General features: G+C 47.9%; 1 protein-coding gene across 3 annotated transcripts in view; it reads right to left on the minus strand.

Annotated features, from left to right (window-relative positions):
• Positions 1–2,357: 2,357 nt before the first annotated feature.
• The window catches only part of FBLN5 (fibulin 5), an 86,109-nt gene continuing 65,115 nt past the window's right edge, over positions 2,358–23,351 (minus strand). For all 3 annotated transcript variants that reach the window (XM_065906353.1, XM_065906354.1, XM_065906352.1), the window contains 4 exons: positions 17,695–17,817; positions 16,499–16,625; positions 12,952–13,147; positions 2,358–3,323 (listed from right to left, as the gene is read on the minus strand). In XM_065906353.1, coding sequence (XP_065762425.1) covers positions 3,162–3,323; positions 12,952–13,147; positions 16,499–16,625; positions 17,695–17,817 — 608 coding nt within the window. In that variant the 3' untranslated portion in view covers positions 2,358–3,161. The remainder of the gene's footprint in view (positions 3,324–12,951; positions 13,148–16,498; positions 16,626–17,694; positions 17,818–23,351) is intronic.

Raw genomic sequence — 23,351 nt, forward strand, 5'->3', positions numbered from 1 at the left:
GAGAGGGGGAAAGAGAATAGCTGCTCCTCGGTCATGTCATCTCTCTCTGATCACCCTCTTGGGTTACCCAGATGAAGTTTGTACACATTACAGTAAACAATCAGCCCACGAAAATACATTGAAACCACCAAATAAATGAAGTAATCAGACCACCTGAAAAATTTTCACCATCTGGGAAAATAACACCCCAAGTGCCAAGACAGTTACCTAAGAAAATTTCTAAGTACGTTACTCAGGCCTGAGAGGCAACAGGTAGGTGGATTCTATGCCAATTAGAAAGTGTTATGATTGGCAAACCGCTGTAAGCTCTAAAACTGTAGTTTAATGGAAACGCTGGCTGTCATCCCCAAAGTACATTTCAAGGAATCGCAGAACTGTAGAACTAAAGGCAGCTGAATGGAAGTTTTCATCTATATTGAACCCAGAAGATTAGGTGGTAACACAAGAACTTTTGCAGGTGTCCCAATTCTTAATCTTGCATTTCTTCCACCACATAACCCTTCATTCCTCTGACAGAGCAGAACAAAGCAGAGTTCATGTGACAAGCTCCCAGCCCAGCTCAGAGATGGGGTAGAGCTGATGGGGTGGGGGGTGGGGGGGACAGGCATGGAATGGCCTGATACCTCAGGGTCCAAGAGAACAGCCAGCCCCAGCAAACTGGAGCAGAGGGGGCACAGTGCTGAGATTCAAAGAGCAGACTTATTCCCGGTCTTATGAAAACAGTAACACCCGACTATTCTCAAAGGGTGGCGGAAACCAACAGCTTTTCGGGTTCTGGGAGCCTCTGAAACTGTTTCCCAAATGTTTGGGGTTTGGCCCTACAATACATACACGCTTTGCCCCAAGGCATCTTTCCCTTAATTTTTAGGCCCCAGTGTATTTTAAGGTAAATTGATCCCACATGCTTCTGATTCATTTACACTGAACTCATCAGGCTATGTTTGGAAAGAGCAATCCAAAGGCCAAGAAGCCCTTTGAGACTGTTTTTATGTGCCTTTTTTCTTAGAAACAGGAAGCCATGTCTTTGACATGGACGAATAGAATGCAAGCCGTCGAGACTCAGGTCTGGTTCCAGAGGTGGCCCCTCTGAAACCCAAAGGTCCTCAAATCACCAAGACAAGGCTGCCCCTCCTACTTTTTCAGAAGTTAAAGGAAACCTTACCTTCATGGTGTTACGAGCCTGAATCAGTCATTCAGAGCAGCTTGGCGCAGAGCTCACATAAGCCTTGAGCATTCTAACTCCACACCCATCCCTGACACCTAGGACTCCAACATGCAAGGGGAGCCCCAGGCCCAGAGCCACCTCTTCTCTCTGCTCTGCGGAGCTGGGCCTGCACCCTGGCAAGTCTGTAGGAAATTGTTCTTTTTATCTGAGCTGTGAAACTGGGCTGTTCAGTTGTTGATTTGTTACTGGTGTTACTGTTAACCGTCACTTGAACCTGACAGAGGAGGCACAGTGGGAAATGGTTTGGAAAGGGTTCCTTTTAGGGAGGAAGAAATTAACATATCCCCTCTGACCAGAACCAGGAAGTGTTTGACTTTGCTTCCTCTCCTTTTAGTATAAAAGAAGCCTGAAGTCTAACTCAGGCAAGATGGTTTTTTGGGATATGCGTCAAAAGTCTCGGTCTGCAGACTTTTAAACAAAGTCATCATTCTTTGCCTCAACAATTGGTCTCTCAATTCATTGACCTGTAGTGAGGCCAGCAGTGTGATCTTGGACTCGTAACAGAGTTGACTCCTGACATGAGACACAAAAGCAGCTGCCCCGGTCTGTTCTCCCATCTGTGACATGCTCTGTTGACCCCCTTTATCCTTGCCTGGGGTTCCAAGACTGAAAGGAATCCAGGTCACTGACTAGGAAAAGGACAATGAACTGTACAAGTAACTGAAACGATGTTGAAGATAAAGTCGCCAGGGCTTGGTCCCAATTGTCTCCCTCTCTTTATACAATGCACTCTCAACTCCACCTACTCATGAACTTTTAAAAATTCTTAGGCCCTAAGAACAAGTAAATCAGAATCTCTGGGTGTAAGGCCCAGGAAGTCAAGTTTTTGTCTTGAAAACTCCACTGGTTATCCTACTACACCATCAGGGGCGAGGGCCACTGATTTAAAGCAACTTGAATACTTTCCTGTTCTGGAAAAGTACCTGGAAATAATCCACATCACAGAGGGTTTGGTCATTGTCTTCTAATGATTTGGGGTTGATGCTCTCCTCTCCCTCATTCCCATTATGTTTTTAATGATGATCATGCTCTCTGGAGAGCTTTTCAAACCAGTACCCAGTAAACTAAAGAGAACTAGAACCAACCCCAAAGGCTGAATCATCTCCCATGTCAAAATGAACCAAACACAAGATCTCTTCAAATATTTAATCAGTTGGGAGACCTCTGCCTTCCAACCCAGTTGGGTAAAAAGTCAAAAGAAAGCATGATGAAGGGGTCTTCAAAGAAAACACTGGGATAAAATGGAGAGAAGACTGGGTTTGGGAAGACAGAATATAACATGTGCCTTATGACCTTTTGCAGGCATTCTACCATGGATTAAAAATAATAATCATCATCAAAATGAACAAGAAAGAATTAAACAGTTATACAAATTTAAGGACAACTAAAACTTCTCTTATGGCTGAAAATACCAGACATGGCTTTGAAATAGACTCTTTAAAAACCTTTAGATCATTCTGTGGTTTCTTTCTATAGCCTTCTGTACATGCAAGAAGCAAGCTAGCTATACCCAGCGTCCCCAGGAGCTTTGGGGGGCCTTGGCAAAGAAGCAATCAGCGAGAGATAGAGAGAAGGCCTGGAGGAGGTGAGAGGAAGTGGTTCACAGTTTTTGAACGTGGACTCAGACCCCCGCAAACCTATTTTCTTTGAAAACTATGGAAAAAAACTGAAGGCCTTGAAAAATCACCGTCGATCTCAGGTCAGGGTGCCAGTGATAATGCTTTTTGATAACTGCGTCGTAGAAACTGGGGAAGTATGTCCTTCAAAGTGATGGGTCTATAAGAATAGAGGCGTGGTCGGGACTCATACTGACTCCTCAGGAGACGTTCAGCCGAAAAGGCCTCACGTCTGTCTCATTCTCGGGCCCTCTCTGGTTTCTCCGCTTCTCTGTCCCTTGGTGCAGTTGGAGGCAGTGTCAGAGGCTGCAGCCCGGCGCTCAGAACGGGTACTGGGACACATATATCCGCAGTCGGATCACAGAGCTGCCTCTGAAGTTGATGACGGTGTTGACCGTGATCATTTCCAAGTCCAGTTGTATGTCCCGGGGCCCTTTGATGGGGCGAGTCATCACCAGGGTGGCACTGATGGGGCCCGTTTGCTGTGGACGGAACCGGGTATACTAGTTAGAGAAGGTCTGACCGGTTGACGGAGCCAAGGATAAGCTTGACTCTGGAAGCTGTCACACAGCAGCAAATGGTACAGATGAGCCTGTTTGAAGGAACAGGAATAGAGGCGCAGACGGAGAGAACAGACGTGTGGACACAGAGCGGGGAAGGGAGCTTAGGACCAACTGGGAGAAATATTGACATATATACAGTATCATGTGTAAAACAGAGAGAGAGAGGCTACCGTATAGCCCAGGGTACTCAGCTCGGGGCTCTGTGATGACCTACAAGGGTGGGATGAGGGTGGTGGGAGGGAGGCTCGAGAGGGAGGGGATGTATGTATACATAAAGCTGATTCATGTTGTACAGCGGAAACTAACACATTGTAAAGCAATTATACTCCAATAATAAACTTTTTAGAAAAAGAAAACAAACAATGGTAGAGAGGGTGAGGAAAGCTGTCCTTCAGGTGACATGGCCTCTGGGACAGTCACCAAAGCCAAAGGTCAAGTGGTCTGGTCGCAGCCAGCCTCTGTAGCCCCAATCGGGGTGCTCCCCCTTGCCCACTGCCAGTAGACTGGCATCCCTTGATGCCCTCCTCTCTGACTTTGCTTCATGTTCCCCTGGCTTCTCCCTGCTGCCCCTTCAGGTCTCACTGAAACATCACCTCCTCAGAGGAGCTTCTCTGCTTTTTCCAATTTAATTCAGGTCCCTGTGACCTTCTGCCAGTGCACCCCCTACTTTACCGAGGAAGAAAAGTATTCATTATCACGTGTCATCATCCATGCTATTCACCAGGTCCACGTCTGATGTCTAGGTCCACAGTAGACTATGAACTCTGTAAGAGCAAGGACTGGGGGTGGGTCTTCCACCCCGAGCCCTCCAAAACCCAGAATGATGCCTGGCACATGGTAAATGTTCAGTGACTGTGTCTTGAATAAAAGCACAAACAGTTGCCTAAACTGTGTGACTCCAGGCTGTTGCTTCATTTCTCTGAACCTCCTCTCTAAAAAGAGAGTTTGTACCAGATCAGCAGTTGCCAAGTAAACAGCTCCATAGCACCTGGGACACTTTTTAAACTAATAATTCCAGGGGCCCATTCCAAGATTTTCTGCTGCAGTGGATTTTTTTTGATGATGCCTGGGGAAGTGTGACTTGTTTACCAGCCTCCAGGTGGTTCTGAGTGCAGCCTCTGCTGGAGCTTCTGGCTGGACACACCGCACCCCCTGCCCTGCAGCTTCATCACCCTGTGAATCTATCTCTGTGGTCCTGATAACTTCATGTGAGTTTTTTTCCTCCACTGAATCTTTTCCTAAAGTTTTCAAGGTGGTGAGGAGAGAGGACTGATATAACTTAGCTTCTGCTATGTGTGAAGCACTCTTCTGGCCACTTTTACGTACATATTCTTATTTAATCCCTGTAAAAGCTCTGAAAGGCCTGGCTACTCAAAGTGTGGTCCTTGGACCAGCAGTATCAGCATTACCAGGGCACTTATGAGTAATGAAAGACCTCAGCACCAGCCTAAGACATACTAAGCCAGGAGCTGTAGCTTAATACAATCTGCAGGTGATTCATGGGCACATCAACAATTAAGGGGTGCTCATCTAAAAGCACAGGACCCAATCTGGGGACCCTAGCTGCCATACTAAAGGTATGTCTCATTATCCCCTTGTTCTGTTGTTCCTTGTGAACTGAGTCTCCATAAGTTAAGTCACTGCTTAGGGTCACTAGACCATTTATGGGCAGGGAAATGGGGTTCCATTTCAGTGCTTTTGACCACAAACTTCAGGCCTCTTTCACTGCACAATTATCAGAAAAGACTGATACATGTTTTATTTCTCCCTAGCACTGCCCTGAAGGATAAATACTCAAAGGGCCAGGGCAACAACAAGAAAGTAGGTCCCTGGAAAGTAAATAGCACGAGGGAACAGGACATGCTGGACAATCCCTTCCTACAAGTTGTAGCGCCCAGCACTGTGTCCAGAAACAAAGCAACAAGCTCTGCAAAATCAAGAAACTTGGCTTGTTTAAAGCCACACCAGACATTTTATCTGTCTCCATGAAGGGAGAGCTCCCCATAAAGTTCTGGACATCCCCAAGAGCTGCCACAGGTATGACAAGGGCAGGGCAGGCAGACAGGTCCCACCCCAGTAGGGGGACCTCCCCTGTCCTCTGGGCTATCAGCAGCCTGACACTACACAACTTCCTCTTGGCATGAGCTCCCTCTGTTCCCGTCAGCATGCATGCAATTGGCACCCTCTCATATAAAGGATCGCTCCGACTTCCTTGTCAACTCTTGCAAAACCTTGGAGCCCTGAGCTAGGACTTCAGAGGGTAAGCCATACAGGGAAATGCCCAGGGCATTTACAGGTCTATTATCTCACCAGCTTTTACTGTTTGCACAAACAAAGGCCAGGGGTTGAAGACCCTGAGCTGTGGGCAGGCTTGGGCAAGCTGTGGGCAAGTTGTGGGCAGGAGAGTTGCAGAGCCTGGAATAGGGAGTGGAATAGCTGGAAACTTCCCAGTTGTTCCTTTGAGCTGTCCTTGTAAATGTCTCCAGAGTGTGAGAGCATCACTGCCTCTTCTATTTGGAAGTAGTCTTAGAGGTCAACCAGTCTGATCCCCAGCAGGGTCAGAGCTACAGCAGCCTGAGAAAGGCCCGCCCACAAGCACATGGAGGACTCAAGTGCCTGCCAAGTTTGCTGAGGACAGATATCTCCCCTCCTCACTAGGCTTTTAGGGCAGACCCAGGGCATTAATGAAATAGGCCCCCCTGAGAGGCTCTGGTCATTAGTGAACCTGGTGGTCACTTGGTACAAAATGATGATGGTGATGGTGGTCATGGCTGATACTCAGCATTTCGTTACGACTTGGGCTTCCCTGGTGGCTCAGATGGTAAAGACTGCCTGCAATGTGGGAGACTCAGGTTCAATCTCTGGGTCAGGAAGATTCCTTGGAGAGGGGAAGGGCTACACACTTCAGTATTCTTGCCTGGAGAATCCCCTGGACAGAGGAGCCTGGTGAGCTACAGTCCATGGGATGGCAAAGAGTCAGACATGACTGAGCGACTGACACTTGCCCTTTCTTTGGCATACACCTCCTTTTTAATCTTTATAACCCTACAAAGTAATGTAGCACATGGAACTAGAGCATCTGACTCCAAAAATCAAGCTTCTAGCCACTAAACTCAGATAAGTTCTCAGTATCTCTCCATTTCCAGACCATCCCAGGCACTTAGTCTATTTGAGAATCACTCCTTTGAATTGTAAATGTTTGCCTGGTTGTTTTTCCCTCCCCTCATAGTGTGGAATCCTCAGGGCAGAAGCCACATGTTCCTAAACTCTCAGAGCTGCATATGTAGTGGAGCTGAATTAACGTCAGTGACAGAAGGTGGAGCGAGTTGTGATGCCGGTGAAGGGGCCCGCAGGGGAGTAGCTTGCAAACAGCCCACCTGACCGTCTGTCTTCTTCAGCCTGCCCCCACACAGGCTCAGGTTTGTCCTGAGTCAACCAGCGAGAAGGCGTTGTCTGACACAGGGCAAGCAGCCAGGCCACAGCAAGTCAGCTTTCCCCGGCCCCGTCACCTGATCTCCATGCCCTTTGGCGCAGTTTGTACCCTCTGCCCGGACTCCTTCTTCCCGTCCTAACTGTCCCTAAGTCACCTGGCCAAAGCCAGTCACCAGCTGTCTGTCCAGGTCTCAGGGGGAGGCAGAGTGCCAATGGGGGCTCATGAAAGGGATGTGTGTGTACATGTGTATCTGCATGTGAGTATTTGTATGTGTGTATGTACCTGTGCCGGAGAAGGCAATGGCACCCCACTCCAGTGCTCTTGTCTGGAGAATCCCGTGGACGGAGGAGCCTGGTAGGCTGCGGTTCATGGGGTCATGAAGAGTCGGACACGACTGAGCGACTTTGCTTTCACTTTTCACTTTCATGCATTGGAGAAGGAAATGGCAACCCACTCCAGTGTTCTTGCCTGGAGAATCCCAGGGACAGGGGAGCCTGGTGGGCTGCTGTCTGTGGGGTCGCACAGAGCCGGACACGACTGAAGTGACTTAGCAGCAGCAGCATCTACCTGTGCACATGAGTGACTGTGTGTGTGTGTACGTACAGGCGTGTGTGCATGTGTGTGTATATTTGTGGGTATGTATGTGTGTGGCTTGCCTGCTGTGTGAAATGAAGCTCTTCCCAGGAGACTGTAACACCATCAGTGACACTCAGGGTGGCAGAGCCTGAACAGTTATCAACACCCACCCCCGACAAGATGCTGCAGTCCCTTGGGCATCTCCAACATCTCCAACCTCGCCAGGGCCCAACAGCCCACAACCTCCTAACCACAGTAGCAGCAGCCACAGAAATGACTCTACCAATACAATCATAACCAGTGCTTATTGCACACTTTCTTCTGTGATTAGACATTAAAGGAGACTTTTTTTGTCGTCTCAGTCTTGGCTGAGACCCCAAAGCTAGACAAGTACCCCACATCCTAAAGAGAAATATGAGAGTATGTACAGATACTAGGGGCACACTGTCTGGGTTCTAATCCTGCGCTGGGGTTTTCTAAACTGTGAGATCTGGGGCAGGTTCCTTCACCTCTCGGTGTCTCAGGGCTCTCATCTGTAAAGTCAGGGAGTGTAAGCAAGCTCTAGCAGCGGTGCCCAACCTTCTGGGCACCAGAGACCGGTTTTGTGGAAGACCGGAAGGCAGGGGATGGTTTAAGGATGATTCAAGTGCATTACATTTATTGTGCACTTTATTTCTACTATGATTACATCAGCTCCACCTCAGATCATCAGGCAATAGATCCCGGAGGTTGGGGACCTCTGCCCTAGAGGACAGGGCTGTGATGAAGATGAGAGCAGTGATACATGGGAAATACTTGACATATGTCCCGCACCATGCAGGATCAGCTGCGACTGCTATTTGTGTAATTTCTCCTGCTGTTGTCATACAGGACTTGAAGGCCATAGCCCAGCGCCAGATCTCTCACTGTCACCTCCAGCCTGTATAAGTGTATCAGACACACTTACCAGCCCCCAAATCAAGCAAGAGGGGCTTTCAGTGTAGGCCCTCTGAACTTAAGGATGCAGAGTGCACTGGACTCTCCCGGAGAAGAAAGCCCAGAGATGTTGTGCACCACGCGGGGCACAGGGGGCTGTGGGGAAGCTGGCTACTGGTGTCCTGAAGGCCCAGTGCAAGGTCTGCCCGCCAGGGCGAGGCAACACCCACACATGCAAACTTTCTGAGAGAGCGCTTTGGGGTGGCAAGCAGCCAACCAGAGGCCCTCGCCCACACCTGGGAATGGTCAGTGCAAAGTCCTCAGGGAAGTCTCCAAAGAACCGACAAAGCATCCCATGAAAGCAAGAGCATTTGGGCCCCAGAAGAGAGCACCAGGTCCTGCCTACAATAGCAACAAGGGAGTAAGACCCTGGCCCCCCTCACCACTTCCCTTCCACCATCTGTACCCCCCAAAACCCCAGAGGAAGAGCCACGTCAGCACAATCAGTGAGGAAAGGGGAAGAGGAAGGCAGGACAGAGATTCAAGCTGGCAGGGAGGGCGGGGGGAGGCGGGGACTTTACACTGATAGACTCATGGTTGGCTTCTACCTAAAGCAGCTGGGACTTCTGACATGAGGGAGAAAGGCAATTTGATAGTAACTGAGAGCATCTGTGAATCCAATGGGGTCTGCCTGAGACTCACCCAGGTGTGTGCAGATTCAAGATAGCCAGAGGAGAAAAAGAAAGTTATTGAAAGTTTCATCCTGCTTGTTTGATAAAAAACAGCTGCTCTGTGCTCCAAGCACTGTGCTAAGTAGATGATCTCATCCAATCCCATAGTAGATACTATCATTATCCCCTCTATACAGATAAGGATGGCTTCCCAGGTGGCACTAGGGGTACAGGACCTGTCTGCCAATGCAGGAGACATAAGAGATGCGTGTTTGATCCCTGGGTTCGGAAGATCCCCTGGAGAAGGAAATGGCAACCCACTCCAGTATTCTTGCCTGGAGAATCCCATGGTCAGAGGAGCCTGGCGGGCTATAGTCCATAGGGTTGCAAAGAGTCGGACACGACTGCAGGGACTTAGCACGCACAGATGAGGAAACTGAGGCTCAGAGAGGTTAGAGTGTTTGTCCAAGGCCATAGGGTTGGTGAGTTGTGGAAGGAAATGAGGTGGGTCAGCCTGGTTCCACAGCCCATGACTGCGTGGCTTCCTGAGGAGGGCACTGCTGCTTTGCACAGTGTGGGAAGGGAAACCTTACCTCCTCCTGCAGGGAGGCTGCCTGGCTTCACAGGGCCCCTACACCGGGCCTGTCTTCTCTTCCCAAGAGCAGCTTTTAGGACCTTTCCAGCCAGGATCCAGCTTCCCATCCCTAAGTTCCTTCAGCCATTCCTGGGGCGGGTCTATGGGCCCTCATCCCCCTGTGTCATGGCATCCTCAGTTGAATAAATGCTAACCAATTAGGGCCCTTCTCAAAGTTCTCCAGAGAGAGCGAGCAAACCACATACGGTTCAAAGTTTTGTGAGTTTCAAGGGTCGCCTCGTCACCGTAACAATCCAGGCACTAGAGGAAGCTCGCAGGAAGGGGCCCCCCTTCTGGTCACTCGCCTGCAGAAGACGATCTCTCCCCCACCATCATGGGGCAGCTCTTACAAGTCAGCTACACAGGGAACATTGGATCAAGGGGATTTTAGTAGGTGGTGACCTGGCCAAGGCAAGGCCACTTCCTAGAGCTTCTATTCTGCCGGGGGGAAAACCTAAAGCAGCTGATACAGGTGATGGTATTTTAAATCCCCGAGAGGGGCATCTTTGTACCTATGATTGGGACCTGCTGTGTCTGTACAGATGACAGAGGCCAGATGGGAGAATGCTGGCGGGCTGGGCTTATGCTCAACGGGGCTGCAAGCCCACAGAGGTGGGCAGAAGTGGGTTCTGCTGGATGGCCATGGCTGATGGGAAGGCAGGAAGGACTGACAGAGACACAGCTCCATCTTTTTCATCTTGAGAAGTTCCTCTACCCTCAACTCATTCCATCTTCTTACAAAGCCCGTAACCCCACTACACTGTTTTACAGATGCTGGGTCCACAAGTGCATTATCACATGTGACCTGGCCCTGTTCGAGTCTTGTCCAAAATGTATTAGTGAGGAAATAGGCATGATACTAGCTCCTGAGGTCTTTTCTAATCTGTTCTAATCCTGCTTCTGAAACCTCTGTTTTCAGATGGTCCCAGCCCCAGAGGCAAAGACTGGAAGACAGGGGCTTGGGAGAGGGTGGGAAGAGAGCTCAGACACACGGTTCTTTCACCAGCCCACATGCTACCCCTGTCAAAGCTGTGAACTTTTGAGTCAAGTGCCCCACACTGACCTTGGAGGACCACATACTGTGTTCATTAAAAATGCAGATTCCCTGCCAGTCCAGGCTCGATGCAGGATACAGGATGCTCGGGGCTGGTGCCCTGGGATGACCCAGAGGGATGGGATGGGGAGGGAGGTGGGAGGGGGGTTCAGGATGGGGGAACACATGTACACCCATGGTGAATTCAAGCCAATATATGGCAAAACCAATATAATGTGGTAAAGTAAAATTAATTAATTTTTTTTAAAAAAAGAAAGAAATGCAGATTCCTAAGGTGAATCATGGCCCCCAAGGGTATCAAGTCCTAATCCCTGGACCCTATAAATATTACCTTATATGGAAAAGGGATCTTCGCAGATGGGATTAAGTTAAGGATCTTAACACAGGGGGATTATCCTGGATTATCTGGATAGGCCCTAAATACAATCACAAGTGACATTCTAAGAGACTGGGGGAGATTTGATACACGCAGAAGAGGAGGAGGGAATGTGACAAGGATGCAGAGATTGGAGTGGTGTGGTCACAAATCAAGAATGGCAGCACCAGAAGCTGGAAGAGACAAGGAATGGATTCTCCCCTGTAACCTCTGGAGGCAGCATGACCCTGCTGACATCTTGATTTCAGTGTGTGCGTGAGTGTGCTAAGTCACTTCAGTTGTGTCTGAATCTTTGTGACCCCATGGACCGTAGCCTGCCAGACTGCTCTGTCCATGGGATTCTCTAGGCAAAAATACTGGAGTGGGTTGCCATGCCCTCCTTCAGGGCATCTCCCTGAGCCAGGGATGAAACCCTCATCTCTTACATCTCCTGCATTGGCAGGTAGGTTCTTTACCACTAGCACCACCTGGGAAGCCCAGAGCAGTGGGTAGATTCCAGCACAGTGACAATGATTTTAGACTTCTGGCTTCCAGAATAAATTCCTGTTGTCCTAAGCCACCAAGCTGGTGACAATTTGTTACAGCAGACATCAGAAACCGATACACTAGGTCTTAGCCACCATCTTCTTTTTTTTTTTTTCACCATCTTCTGAAATATATCCTCTAGAGAGGAAGTTCTGGAATTCACTTTTTCAACAAGCATCCAAATTCACACTGAAATGTGAAAAACATCTCTGTAAGACAGTGGGCTTCAAAGACACGTGATCCCTCCAGAGGTTGAGGGAAATGAAGCTCAATGATAGAAATGGTACAGTATCACATCTGTGTAATTTACAAATAATCAAACACATCTAGGATGTGTACTCTAAAATTTGTTCCTGATAAATCCACACCAATTTATCCTGATATGGCTCAATCGATGCTAGCCAGCCAAACTTTCTCCAGTGATAGAAATGTTCTATATCCAAGCTAATACAGCAGCCTCATGTTGCTACTGAGCCCTTGAAATGTAGTTAGTGCAACGACAGAACCTAATTTTTAATTTTATTTATTTTACTTCATTTTCATTAGTTTAAATGTAAAGAACCATATGGCTACTGTGTTGGACAACACAGGTAGAGCCCACTTCTTTGAGGAATGCCTTTAAGTTCACTGCTATGTAAGTGCCATGAAGGCAGGGATTCGGGACCATTTTGTTTATTGCTGTAGTAAGTTTCTAGAAGTAAATAGTAGGGACTTGATGCGTGTATGAGTGCTCAGTTGCTTCAGCTGTGTTGGGCTCTTTTGTGACCCCATGGACTGTAGCCTGCCAGGGTCCTCTGTCCATGGAATTTTCCAGACAAGAATACTGGTGTGGATTTCCTCCTCCAGGGGATTTTCCTGTCCCAGGGACTGAACCTGTGTCTCCTACAGCTCCTGCATTAGCAGACAGTTCCTTTACCACTGAGTTACCTGGGAAGCCCAGGGACTTGAGAGAATATACGTACATAGATATAGATATGTCTATATCTGTAAATATAATGGAATCACTTTGCCATACACCTGGAACTAAGACAACATTGTAAATTGTCTACACTTCAATTTTTTTAAAATGGTTAAAAAAAAAAGAACTGCAGGAAGAAAGAGACCTACAATTGCATCTTGGCCTAATTTCTCATTGCACAGATAAGGATCCTGAGGCTCACAGAGGAGAAGCAACTTTCTCCAGGCCACTCAGAAAGTGAGAGGAACCAGGACAGTGGAGTCCTGACTCCCATCCACTTTCCCCTCCCACCTCCACACCCACTCCTCTGGACTGCCCTCTGGCCTGTTTCTAGAAACACACTCCAGGCTAGACAACAGAACACCTTGTGGAAGATGGTGACCACCACTCAGCACCCCCTCTTACCCGCATATAGAATTCTCTGCCCTCATTCCCAGACTTGATCTGGAAAATGTAATAAGCCCCAGGGTAGCGGGTGGTTGCTTGCATTTGAAAGATGTCAGCGGGAACAGAGCGTCCTGACACCACGTCCATATCCCGGTACAAGATGGTGAAGGGCTGGTCTCTGCAGCCAGGATTCTCAGCGGGACACATACAGCGGCTGTCGGGAAGGGAAATCATGTAAGAAAGCGGCAGATCCTTTCCAGATGCTGGTTGTACCTACCTCTGTGCTTGAAACATGGAAAAGGAGGACACCCCATTTCTACCATCCAAATGTTGTGACTGTAGAGGTCCTCTACTTCTGTCTCTGGTCTAAAAACTCTCCAGCATGTAAGTGAGCCCTGTGGTTCCTAGAGAACAGCCTGTTCTGGCCAATCAGATAGTCCTGTTACTAAAGCATAAACCTGAGTTGTCTGGATTTCAGAACCCTGGGACATCCTGTAATGTACTTCATGATGGTCACATATTTAGTTGGCAAAAGTGTGCTTCATAGCTCTTCACTTCCCAACCATCCATACTCATTGAGAAGCTTTAAATGTGAGAAATTACAATAGATTGACGGGTCTTGAGTGGTATTTTTTATATTTTCTATTGTACTTACTCCAGTCTGTGTGGAATAGAATTGGGTATTTTCTTTCTCTAAACAAACATCAGAACTCACTATGTACAAGATACAATGTTAGGACAGGACTTTCAGATGTTAGGACATTTACTGCAATGATAAATTTAATGATCTTAAATTTACTCTTTAATATAAATAAATCATAGACACAAATATCTCTGATACAAAGCATCTCACTTGAAAACTAGTAATAGCATTATCATAGTATAAAGTTGACTTATTACCAAGGTATGTGTTTTACAGACATCCCTGGATTTATCCCGAATCGCCTCCATCTCTCCTCTCATCCCTGAGATTCCCCCTAGAGGTCAGAGTGCATAACAGGATGAGGATATCTGTTGATCTATGCCTTGGTGGCCAAAACTGGGAGTACGCTTTGCTGTTTCTGTCACTCTCCCCTGACTTCCAGTCAGTCTTCAAAATCTATCCGTTCTGCTTCTAAAATATCTTCCCGTCCCTGAAGACATCAAGCTCACTCTTGTCTCATAGTCTTAAACACTCGGTTCCCTCTGCTATTCTACTCTGTTAACATCCATTCGCCTTTCCATTCCAGCTCAAGGGTCATTTACTCAGAGGGGCTTTTAGACTTCTCTGACTAGACCAAGTCCAGCCTACTCTTTCACTTTGCAAATTTCCATTCTTCCTGTTCTCAGCCCCTACTACCATCGAGGATCATGGATTCATTTTGTGACCATTTGTTCATTGTCTTTCTCCTCCACCAGTATAAGAACAAATACCACAGCAGCTGGCACTGGGCATAGACCAGGAGTCAGACTAATACTTAATAAGTGAGGGTGTAAAAAGAATTTTTAGCACCTTCCATGGTGGCTCAGGGGTAAAAAATCTGCCTGCAGGAAAGGTTGGATCCACATGCAGGAGGTACGGGTTCTATCCTTGGTCCGGGAAGATCCCATATGCCAAAGAGCAACTAAGTCCATGCACCACAACTATTGAGCCTGTGCCTGGAAACTACAACTGTGGAGCCTTAACTCTGAAACTACTGAAGCCCATGTGCCTAGAGCCTGTGCTCTGCAACACCAGAAGCCACCTCCATGAGAAACCCTCGTATTGCAACTAAAGAGTAGCCCCTGCTCACTGCAACTAAAGAAGAGCCTGAGGAGAGAAGCAATGAAGACCCAGTACAGCCAAAAATAAACAAACAAATAACATGGCTTTTTAAGACGGAATATTTAAAGTTTTGTTTTTTTAAGTCTGCATCAAAACAGCCAAGTCAAGATGTTCCGGGTGCCAAAATAGCCACATTAAAATGTCACGTGTCACACAGAAACTAATTGCTTTCTAAAAGAGATTTGGAGGAGGGAGAGATGGCTCCTAGCTGAAGAGGATCGCAAACAGCTGGAGGTGGCACTGGCGCCCAGATCTGAAAGCTGGGGCAGGTCTGTCCCTGTGGCAGTGGCAGGCACGCCTCCCGTGTGCAGAAAACGTGTGCCCAGAAGCCGGGAGGAGGAACATTCTGGGGTGTGGGTGAAGGTGAGAGCAGGTCATGCTCGGGTTGGCAGGAATACAGGACACCTGGACAAGGAAATGAGCTGGACCAGGGCGGCTGGAGTGAAACTGGAATGGGGCCTGGAGGCAGGGTGCAGGAGTCTCCCAGGGCTCTCAGCGGCCTGTCAGGCCCCGCCAGTAACACCAGCTCAGGGAGGGGGTCCCCACCACAGACAACTGAGACCTGGAGAAACCCAGGGACAACCAGGAATGGGAGTTGGTGAGGGCGGAGTTCTGCTCTGCCACAAAGGGCCCTGAACCAGAAATCAAAGGATGCTGTTCCACAGGGTTACTTAGAGGCACAGCTCTTAGCAGCCAGCGAAGACTTCTTTAGGACCTGTCTGTTCCTGGCTTTGTCCTCTTCTGCCAGCTTTTGATCAGAGCGGGAAGCACACTGGTAAGGTATCAATTCCTCTTAGGGGCTGTGTCCTTAGAGGGCATGCACGATGGACGTGTCCGTTCCATCCGTTGGGAGGGCTGGGAGCTTCGGGGGTAGTAAACAGGTGACTAGAAGGGAGGAGGGCAGAAGACATCTGTGTGTGTGTGTGCACGTGCCTGTTGTAATGCATGCAGGTTGCTGTGGAACTGAGACAGATAAATAGGAACTGAATAGTAGGAAAAGGAATTTCTAGTACACGGGGGCAGAAAACCACTGTTCTAGTGTATTCACTCTGTAGAGGTTGTCTTCACTTCAGTTCTCACCTCAGCTAAATATTTGCCATCTGGTGATTTCATTCAATCACTACTGTGACATAAAAAACTTGATTAGAGCAAGCTAGTTACCCTCGGTTAATGAGAACTCTCTAGAGACCTCTCCAGCCCCTCACTACTCCCAACAAGGTCCAGGAAGACTAGAAGCATCCATTTCACCTGGGGGCTTGTCTGCAAGGCCGAGTCTCACACCAAATCAGGCCCATGGAATCAGAACTGGGCCATTAACAAGATCCCTAGGTGGTTTCTATGCACGTGATCTTTGAGAAGCCCAGCTCTATCTAAAGACCCCGTATATCCACCAAAACAGCAACAACATCCAGAACAAAGTCATTAAAGGGAAAAGGAGACTCATGAGCCCCGCCTCTCCTCTTGATTAGTAGTCTAGAGAATCTTCATATAGCTCTGGCATGAGTTGGGGAACGGTAGAGAACAGTGTGGCGGGGGAGGGAGGGCACGCATGTGTTGTGTTCAGTTCAGTCGCTCAGTGCTGTCTGCCTCTTTGCTATCCCGTGGACTGGAGTATGCCAGGCTTCCCTTGTTGTGTAGGAGACAGTAGACCACATCTCCCATTACCCTGGCAGGTACTCTCTCCTTGACACCACACCGGCAGATTTCTGAAACAGGCTCCTCATCCACACTCCCATCTCCCCAGGGGAAACCATGACTTACTTATCACTGATCCGCAGATAAGGCTCCTCACAGCGGATGGGGTCGATGCACTTGAAGCCCCCTTGCAAATTGTAGCAGGTCTGCTGCAGAATGCACGTGTGGTTTCTGTGCTCACACTCGTTGATGTCTGAAATGCGTAATAGACAAGAGGCTGAAGCCAGGCAGCACTTCCAAGGTGACGGACCTGGGGCCAGATGAGTGGGAGTCGGGGTGGAGGCTGCCTGGGTCTTTCTACAGAACTACACTATCCAGGATGGCAGCCACCGGCCACACGTGACCACTGAGCACTTGAAACGTGACTAGTCTAAACTGAGATGTGCCGTAAGTGGGAAATATAGATCAGATCCGACAACTTAGTAAAGCCAAAGAATGGAAAACATCGACAATTTTTATATTGAGTACACAGTAGAAAGGTAATATTTTAGATATACAGCTCAAAATAAAATATGCTCTAAAATTAATTTTACCTGTTTCTTTCTATTGCTTTAATGTGACTACTAGAACATTTTAAATTACATATGTGGCTCGCATTTATAGCCCACAATATATTTCTACTGCTTGGCACTGTTGTGTGTAGAATTCTTGCTTGGTGTTAGGATAAGGCAGGTCCAAGGAGCTGAAAATGAATCTGTTGCCCAGCTACCAGCCTCCACCATCTGCCCCAGTAGGTGAGCATGGGCTGGAAAGAATCTTGAGCAGCCAATCTTGGGGAGACCCCACCCCCTTCACAGCCGGGGGTCACGACACTTTGAGGCATGCAGCAGTCAGAGGATGCAGGTGTCCCCCCACACATGCGTCCATTCTCTAGGAAGTTGGTAGAGAAAGGCTGACCAGGCTGCTCTCCAGGGAGCATGAGAAAACTGGCTCATGGACCACGAGCCGGCCATCAGAGGTCCTGGTGGGGTCTGGAGCCTTCCTCAGAGGGGCCGCAGAGACCTGCCTGGGGAGGCAGGACCAGCTGCGTGTATCTGCAGAGGGCATTCCACCAATGAGAGTGACCTTGTCTTTTCTGATGGGGTTGCAGGGCAGGAAGGTACCAGCCCAGGCATCCTGCCCAGAGCCTGCCGCACTGGGAGTCACCAGCACCCATTCACACCCTCACCCCTGCCACCTTCCCCAGGCAAAGACACCCAGGTGGCCCCCTGAGCCAGCTCCATCTCACACCTCCCCCAGCTGGGTCCCTCTAGCAGCCTTACCCTGGCAGCTCCGGTTGTCGTCCAGCAGGATGTAGCCGGCTGGGCAGGAGCAGAAGTACGTGCCCGGCTGGTTCACACACTCATGTTGGCAGAGGAATTCAGAGAAGCTGCATTCGTCCATATCTGGGGGAGACAAGTTACACACACCATTTATAATCATAAACTACCTGGGCATGGGAACTTAGTGCTATTCTAGCTTTATTTATCCAAGCCTGCACACTCTCCTTGGTCAGCAAGGAGATCAAATCAGTCAATCCTAAAGGAAATCAGCCCTGAATAGTCACTGGAAGGACTAATGCTGAAGTTGAAGCTCCAATATTTTGGCCATCTGATGCAAAGAGCCGACTCATTAGAAAAGACCCTGATGCTGGGAAAGACTGAAGGCAGGAGGAGAGGATGACAGAGGATGAAATGGTTGGATGGCATCACTGACTCAAAGGACGTGAGTCTGAGCATGACGAAGAGAGACGGGAAGGACAGGGAAAATTCTGGAGTGCTGTAGTCCATGGGGTCGCAAAGAGTCAGACATGACTTAGCAACTGAACAATAGTAACCACACTCTCCTGACACATAGGATAGCTTCTCTGCCAAGAAGTTTCCAATTCATTTTTGAACACTTCTGATGGTGGGGCGCTCACTACCTACCAAGGAAGCCCATTGATAATTGGACAGCTCTAATTGGTAGAAAATTCTCTCCTTCGTGGAGCTGAAGTCTGTCTCCATCAAGTTTCCAACACCGTTTGCCTCTGGCTCAGCTACATCATCTACTCATCACTGTCTCATTTTGCCCTGTAGGTGAATCTACCCTCTACATCTAGAGGTGAGATTTGTTTGTCTGCTGGAGTTTTCTGGGTGCAGAGCTCTTCCCCAGACCTAAAAAAACATTCACTGGACCTAGTTTTCTGAAAGGGCAACTTTACCAATGCCTTGTTATTTAGTCACTAAGTCATGTCTGACTCTTTGCGACCCCATGGACTGCAGCATGCCAGGCTCCTCTGTCCATGGGATTCTCTAGGCAAGAATACCAGAGTGGGTTGCCATGCCTTCCTCTAGGGGATTTTCCTGACCCAGGGATCAAACCCACGTCTCTTATGTCTCCTGCATTGGCAGACAGGTTCTTTACCACAACGCTACCTGGAAAGCCCCAGTTACCAGTGCTAACTCCCCTCTAATCACCCACAAGTTGAGAAAAAATATTATTCCTAAAATCACAACTAAAAGGGACATCTCCAGAAGGCCAGGGGGTGCGAATTTTATTAAAACTTCATTGGGTCCAAAAACCTCCCTGAAGGACTTCTCTGGTGGTCCAGTGGCTAAGACTCTGTCCTCCCAATACAGGAGGCCCAGGTTCCATCCCTGGTCCAGGAACTAGATCTCACATGTTGCAACTAAAGATTTCACATGCTGCAATGAAGATCAAAGAGTCTGTGTGCTGCAACTAAGCCCTGGCACAGCCAAATAAATAAATAAATATTTAAAAAACTTCCTTGAAAGGGAAAACTCTGTGTGGCATGGGGTGGCCCGCCTGCCTCGGGTGGTCCCTGGGATGTGGGACCTGGTGCTGGGCCACTCTCCAGCCATGGAGGTGGGGACCTGAAGAGGGAGCCATTGAACTTGTAGATTGTGGCCAGGGATACAAAAGCAGGCGCTCCAGAAAAGCCAACTCTTCATCACACACAGCATTTGGCAAGAGAACCCCCATTTGAGCCTCACGCGATAAGCACGCCAAAGAAAACATGTTTTTCTTTCATTTGTTGTGTTCCCGAAAACTTGCTTTCACTGGCTTCCCCATGTGACATGTCCTCGGATTGCTCTCTGGAATCACCCAGCGAGGATGTCAGCGCATGGGAGGCTGCTCCTCCACCATGCGATAATTCCTGTTACATGCCTGCTGTCTCTCACATTCGAGAAGGAAAAACTCCTTTCCTTCTCTCCCAGAGGCCTCCAGGCGATGGGTTACGAGCCAGCAGAACTGAGATGCGGCTTTGTTAAAGCACGTTAAAGTTAAAGCACACTCAGCGAGTCAGATCTGCTCTATCCTGCCCACTCCCGCTCCCTGGGGAGCCTCATAGAGTCTGGTCTTGGTCCCAGATGTCCTAACAGAGTGTCCTGTTTATTTCTGTTAAGGATGTAGATTCCATTCATACCTTTAGTAGAAGGCAGTGGTAAAACCTGTCATTTCCTGAGAGCTTGCTGTGTACCAAGCCCTAGGTTACATGTGCTACACGCCTCATCTTATTCAATCCTCACCTCAGCCCTAGAAAGGGGTGCTGCTACTAACCATACTTGACAGAGGGGGAGATTGAGGCTCACAGAGATTAGGTAACTTTTTTTTTTTTTTTACTTTTTGGCCATGCCATGCGGCATGTGGGATCTTAGTTCCCCAACAAGGGATCAAAGCTGCCCCCTGCATTGGAAGCACAGAGTCTTAATCACCGGACCACCAGGGAAGTCCCAAGGTTAACGACCTTGACTAAATTTACAGATAACGAGTAAGCAGCAAAGCTGGGATTTGAACCTGGCCAGCCAGACTCTGGAGTTTATACGCATCAACACAACGCCATAATGTCTCCCTGAGTAAATCCTGCCTGAATCGGACTCCAACCTGGTGGATCTGGGGAGTCCTGGGCTTGGGAAGTTCCCTGGCTGGGGCTCGCCCCACTGCAGATGGAGAGAGAGCAACCACCCCCACCTAACAGACCGCTCTGCTTATGTTAGAGTCACAATCCCCAGACTTTACTAAGGATTGTGGCTCCATCCTCCATAAGGAGAAATACAATGGACCTAGAGAAAAAAAGTTATGACAAACCTAGACTGCATATTAAAAAGCAGAGACATCACTTTGCCAACAAAGTTCCATCTAGTCAAAGCTATGGTTTTTCCAGTAGTTGTATGGATGTGAGAGCTGGACTATAAAGAAGGCTGAGCACTGAAGAATTGATGCTTTTGAACTGTAGTGTTGGAGAAGATGCTTGAGAGTCCCTTGGACTGCAAGGAGATCCAACCAGTCCATTCTAAAGGAAATCAGTCCTGAATATTCATTGGAAGGACTGATGCTGAAGCTGAAGCTCCAGTACTTTGGCCACCTGATGTGATGTGATGTGATGTGATGTGAAGAGCCAGCTCTTTGGGAAAGACCCTGATGCTGGGAAAGATTGAGGGCAGGAGATGGGGACAACAGAGAACGAGATGGGTAAATGACATTCAACCCTCACCTCAGCCCTAGAAAGAGGTGCTATTACTAACCATATTCAACAGAGAGGAGATTGAGGCTCACAGAGGTTACTGACTCAAAGGACATGAGTTTGAGCAAACTCTGGGAGATAGTGAAGGACAGGGAAGCCTGGTGGGCTATAGTCCATGGGTTCTCAGAGTCGGACACTACTGAGCAACTGAACAACACAATAGATAAGTAAGTGAAGTAAGTCAGAAAGAAATATCATATATTAACGCATATATGTGGAATCTAGAAAAATGGTATAAATGATCTTATTTGGAGAGCAGAAATGGAGACACAGACATAGAGAACAAATGTATGGATACCAAGGGAGGAAGATAGGGATGGGAAGAACTGGGAGGCTGGGATTAATGTATACACACTGCTGTTGCTGCTAAGTCACTTCAGTTGTGTCCGACTCTGTGCAACCCCATAGATGGCAGCCCACCAGGCTCCCCCATCCTTGGGATTCTCCAGGCAAGAACTACTATGTATAAAATAAATAACTTAGGAGAACAGACTGTAGAGCACAGGGAACTCTACCCAGTGCTCTGTGGTGACCTAAATGGAAAGGAAATCCAAAAAGGAGGGGATATGTGTATACATATAGCTGGTTCACTTTGCCATACGGCAGAAATGAACACAGCATTGTAAAGCAACTAGACTCCAATAAAAATGACTATTAAAGATTGAAGCAGGAATAAAAAAAGAAACACAGGCCAGTTTCTGGCAGGGAGCACAGTTTCAAGCAGTCACATGAGAATCTATCGTGGTTTCCTGGGTCAGATCACTCAGCTGGAACAACACCGTGAAGGTCATAGTTCCCGGCCGGGAAACCAGCAGCACAAGGGAGTGAGTGGGAAAGGACGGACAACAAGCTCCCAGCAAACATCCCTGCCAATCCTGTCTGACTCTCTGCGACCCCATGGACTGTAGCCCGCCAGGCTCCTCAACAGAGGGGAGATTTCTCCTGTCCATGGGATTTTTCAGGTAAGAATATTTGAGTGGGCTGCCATTTTCCTCCTCCAGAGGATCTTCCTGCCCCAGGGATCAAACCTGCGTCTCTTGTGTCTCGTGCATTGCAGGTGGATTCTTCACCTGCTGAGCCATCAGGGAAGCCCAGGCCCACAGTGGACAGGGGTTACCTGAAGATTTCAGAAAGTGTGCATCATGACGGATATGGGGAAAAAAAGATGCCCATTTTGGTTAAAGTGAGCCAACTGAAAATCTTTGCCAAAACACCAAGGATGGCTTCTTGACAAACCAGAAGCGTCTTACACCTAGGCTTAGAGAAAGTTAAATGAACACAAATGACACTTAAGTCCCCCAGCTCATTTCATCTTGATGACTGCCCCTGTGAAGGTGTTTGTTGGTTGGTTTGTTTGTTAACAAATGAGAAACTGAGGCTCAGGAAGTGACTTGGCCAGGAAAGTACTGAGCAGGAGAGCTAGAATCTGAAATTGGCTCTGACTCCACGGTCACTCTCTCACACCTTCTCTGCAGGTGGCCACATCTGTGGATGTGCAGACAATTCTCCAAAAATGAATGATCCCATCCCATCATGCTAAACTTCTCACCTCTCAGTTCCTTAGCCCAGATTCACCCAAAAGAGTGCCACAGGAGGTGGGGAGAGACCGGGATTGAAATCTAGGAAGAGAGTAGCTTTTTATGCCTAAGGGTATTTTACAGCTATTTCTGGGACTGACATTTAATCGGCCTAAGGCTCTCTGTAACTGCCTACTTGTGGCTGTGTCTTTCCTGGCCCTGGGGAGAAGGGCTCGTTTGTTTCAGAGAATTCTGTCCCCAAAACACTCTAGTCCTACCTAAAGCTACACACAAGTTCCATTCATGGCCTTGGTCAGTTCCTGTTACAATGAAATCCAGGATTAGGAAACTTTCTATTCTGAAGGACGAAAAGATTTTCACTCTAGGATATGGCCCACTTGTTTTGAAAAATACAGTGAAGCATCATTAATTTGGACTGTGCTCCTTTACAATTGCTGATGATGCTAAAACTGAATAGAATGGAGTTTAAGTCAACATTTACAAAAAACAGGAAAAGAAAGAAGAGAAGGAAAAATGAAGCAAAGAATGAACTATACATGGCCCTCTGCAGAATGCTACAGGAACAGATAGGAGCAAGAAGCTACTCCTATTCTCAAGGAGTTTACCAGAGTTTACAAGTTTCTAAGATAATTATGATAGAATCCACAGACTAGCATGAGCAGAGAGTCATAGCTTCCTGGGTTTGGAAGGAATTTACAAAAGGTCAACTGAACCATCTGTGTTCTCACAACAAATTAAGATTTTATTCATTCAACATCCAATCATTCATTAGTTGATTCGCAAACTAGTTACTGCATGTTCATGGTGTGCCAGGTCTGAAGTTAGGCACTGATTATAGAGATTTTAATAGTTTACATACATAATCTCATTCATT

This window comes from Muntiacus reevesi, chromosome 15 (assembly GCF_963930625.1).
Source record: "Muntiacus reevesi chromosome 15, mMunRee1.1, whole genome shotgun sequence".
Lineage (NCBI taxonomy): Eukaryota > Metazoa > Chordata > Mammalia > Artiodactyla > Cervidae > Muntiacus > Muntiacus reevesi.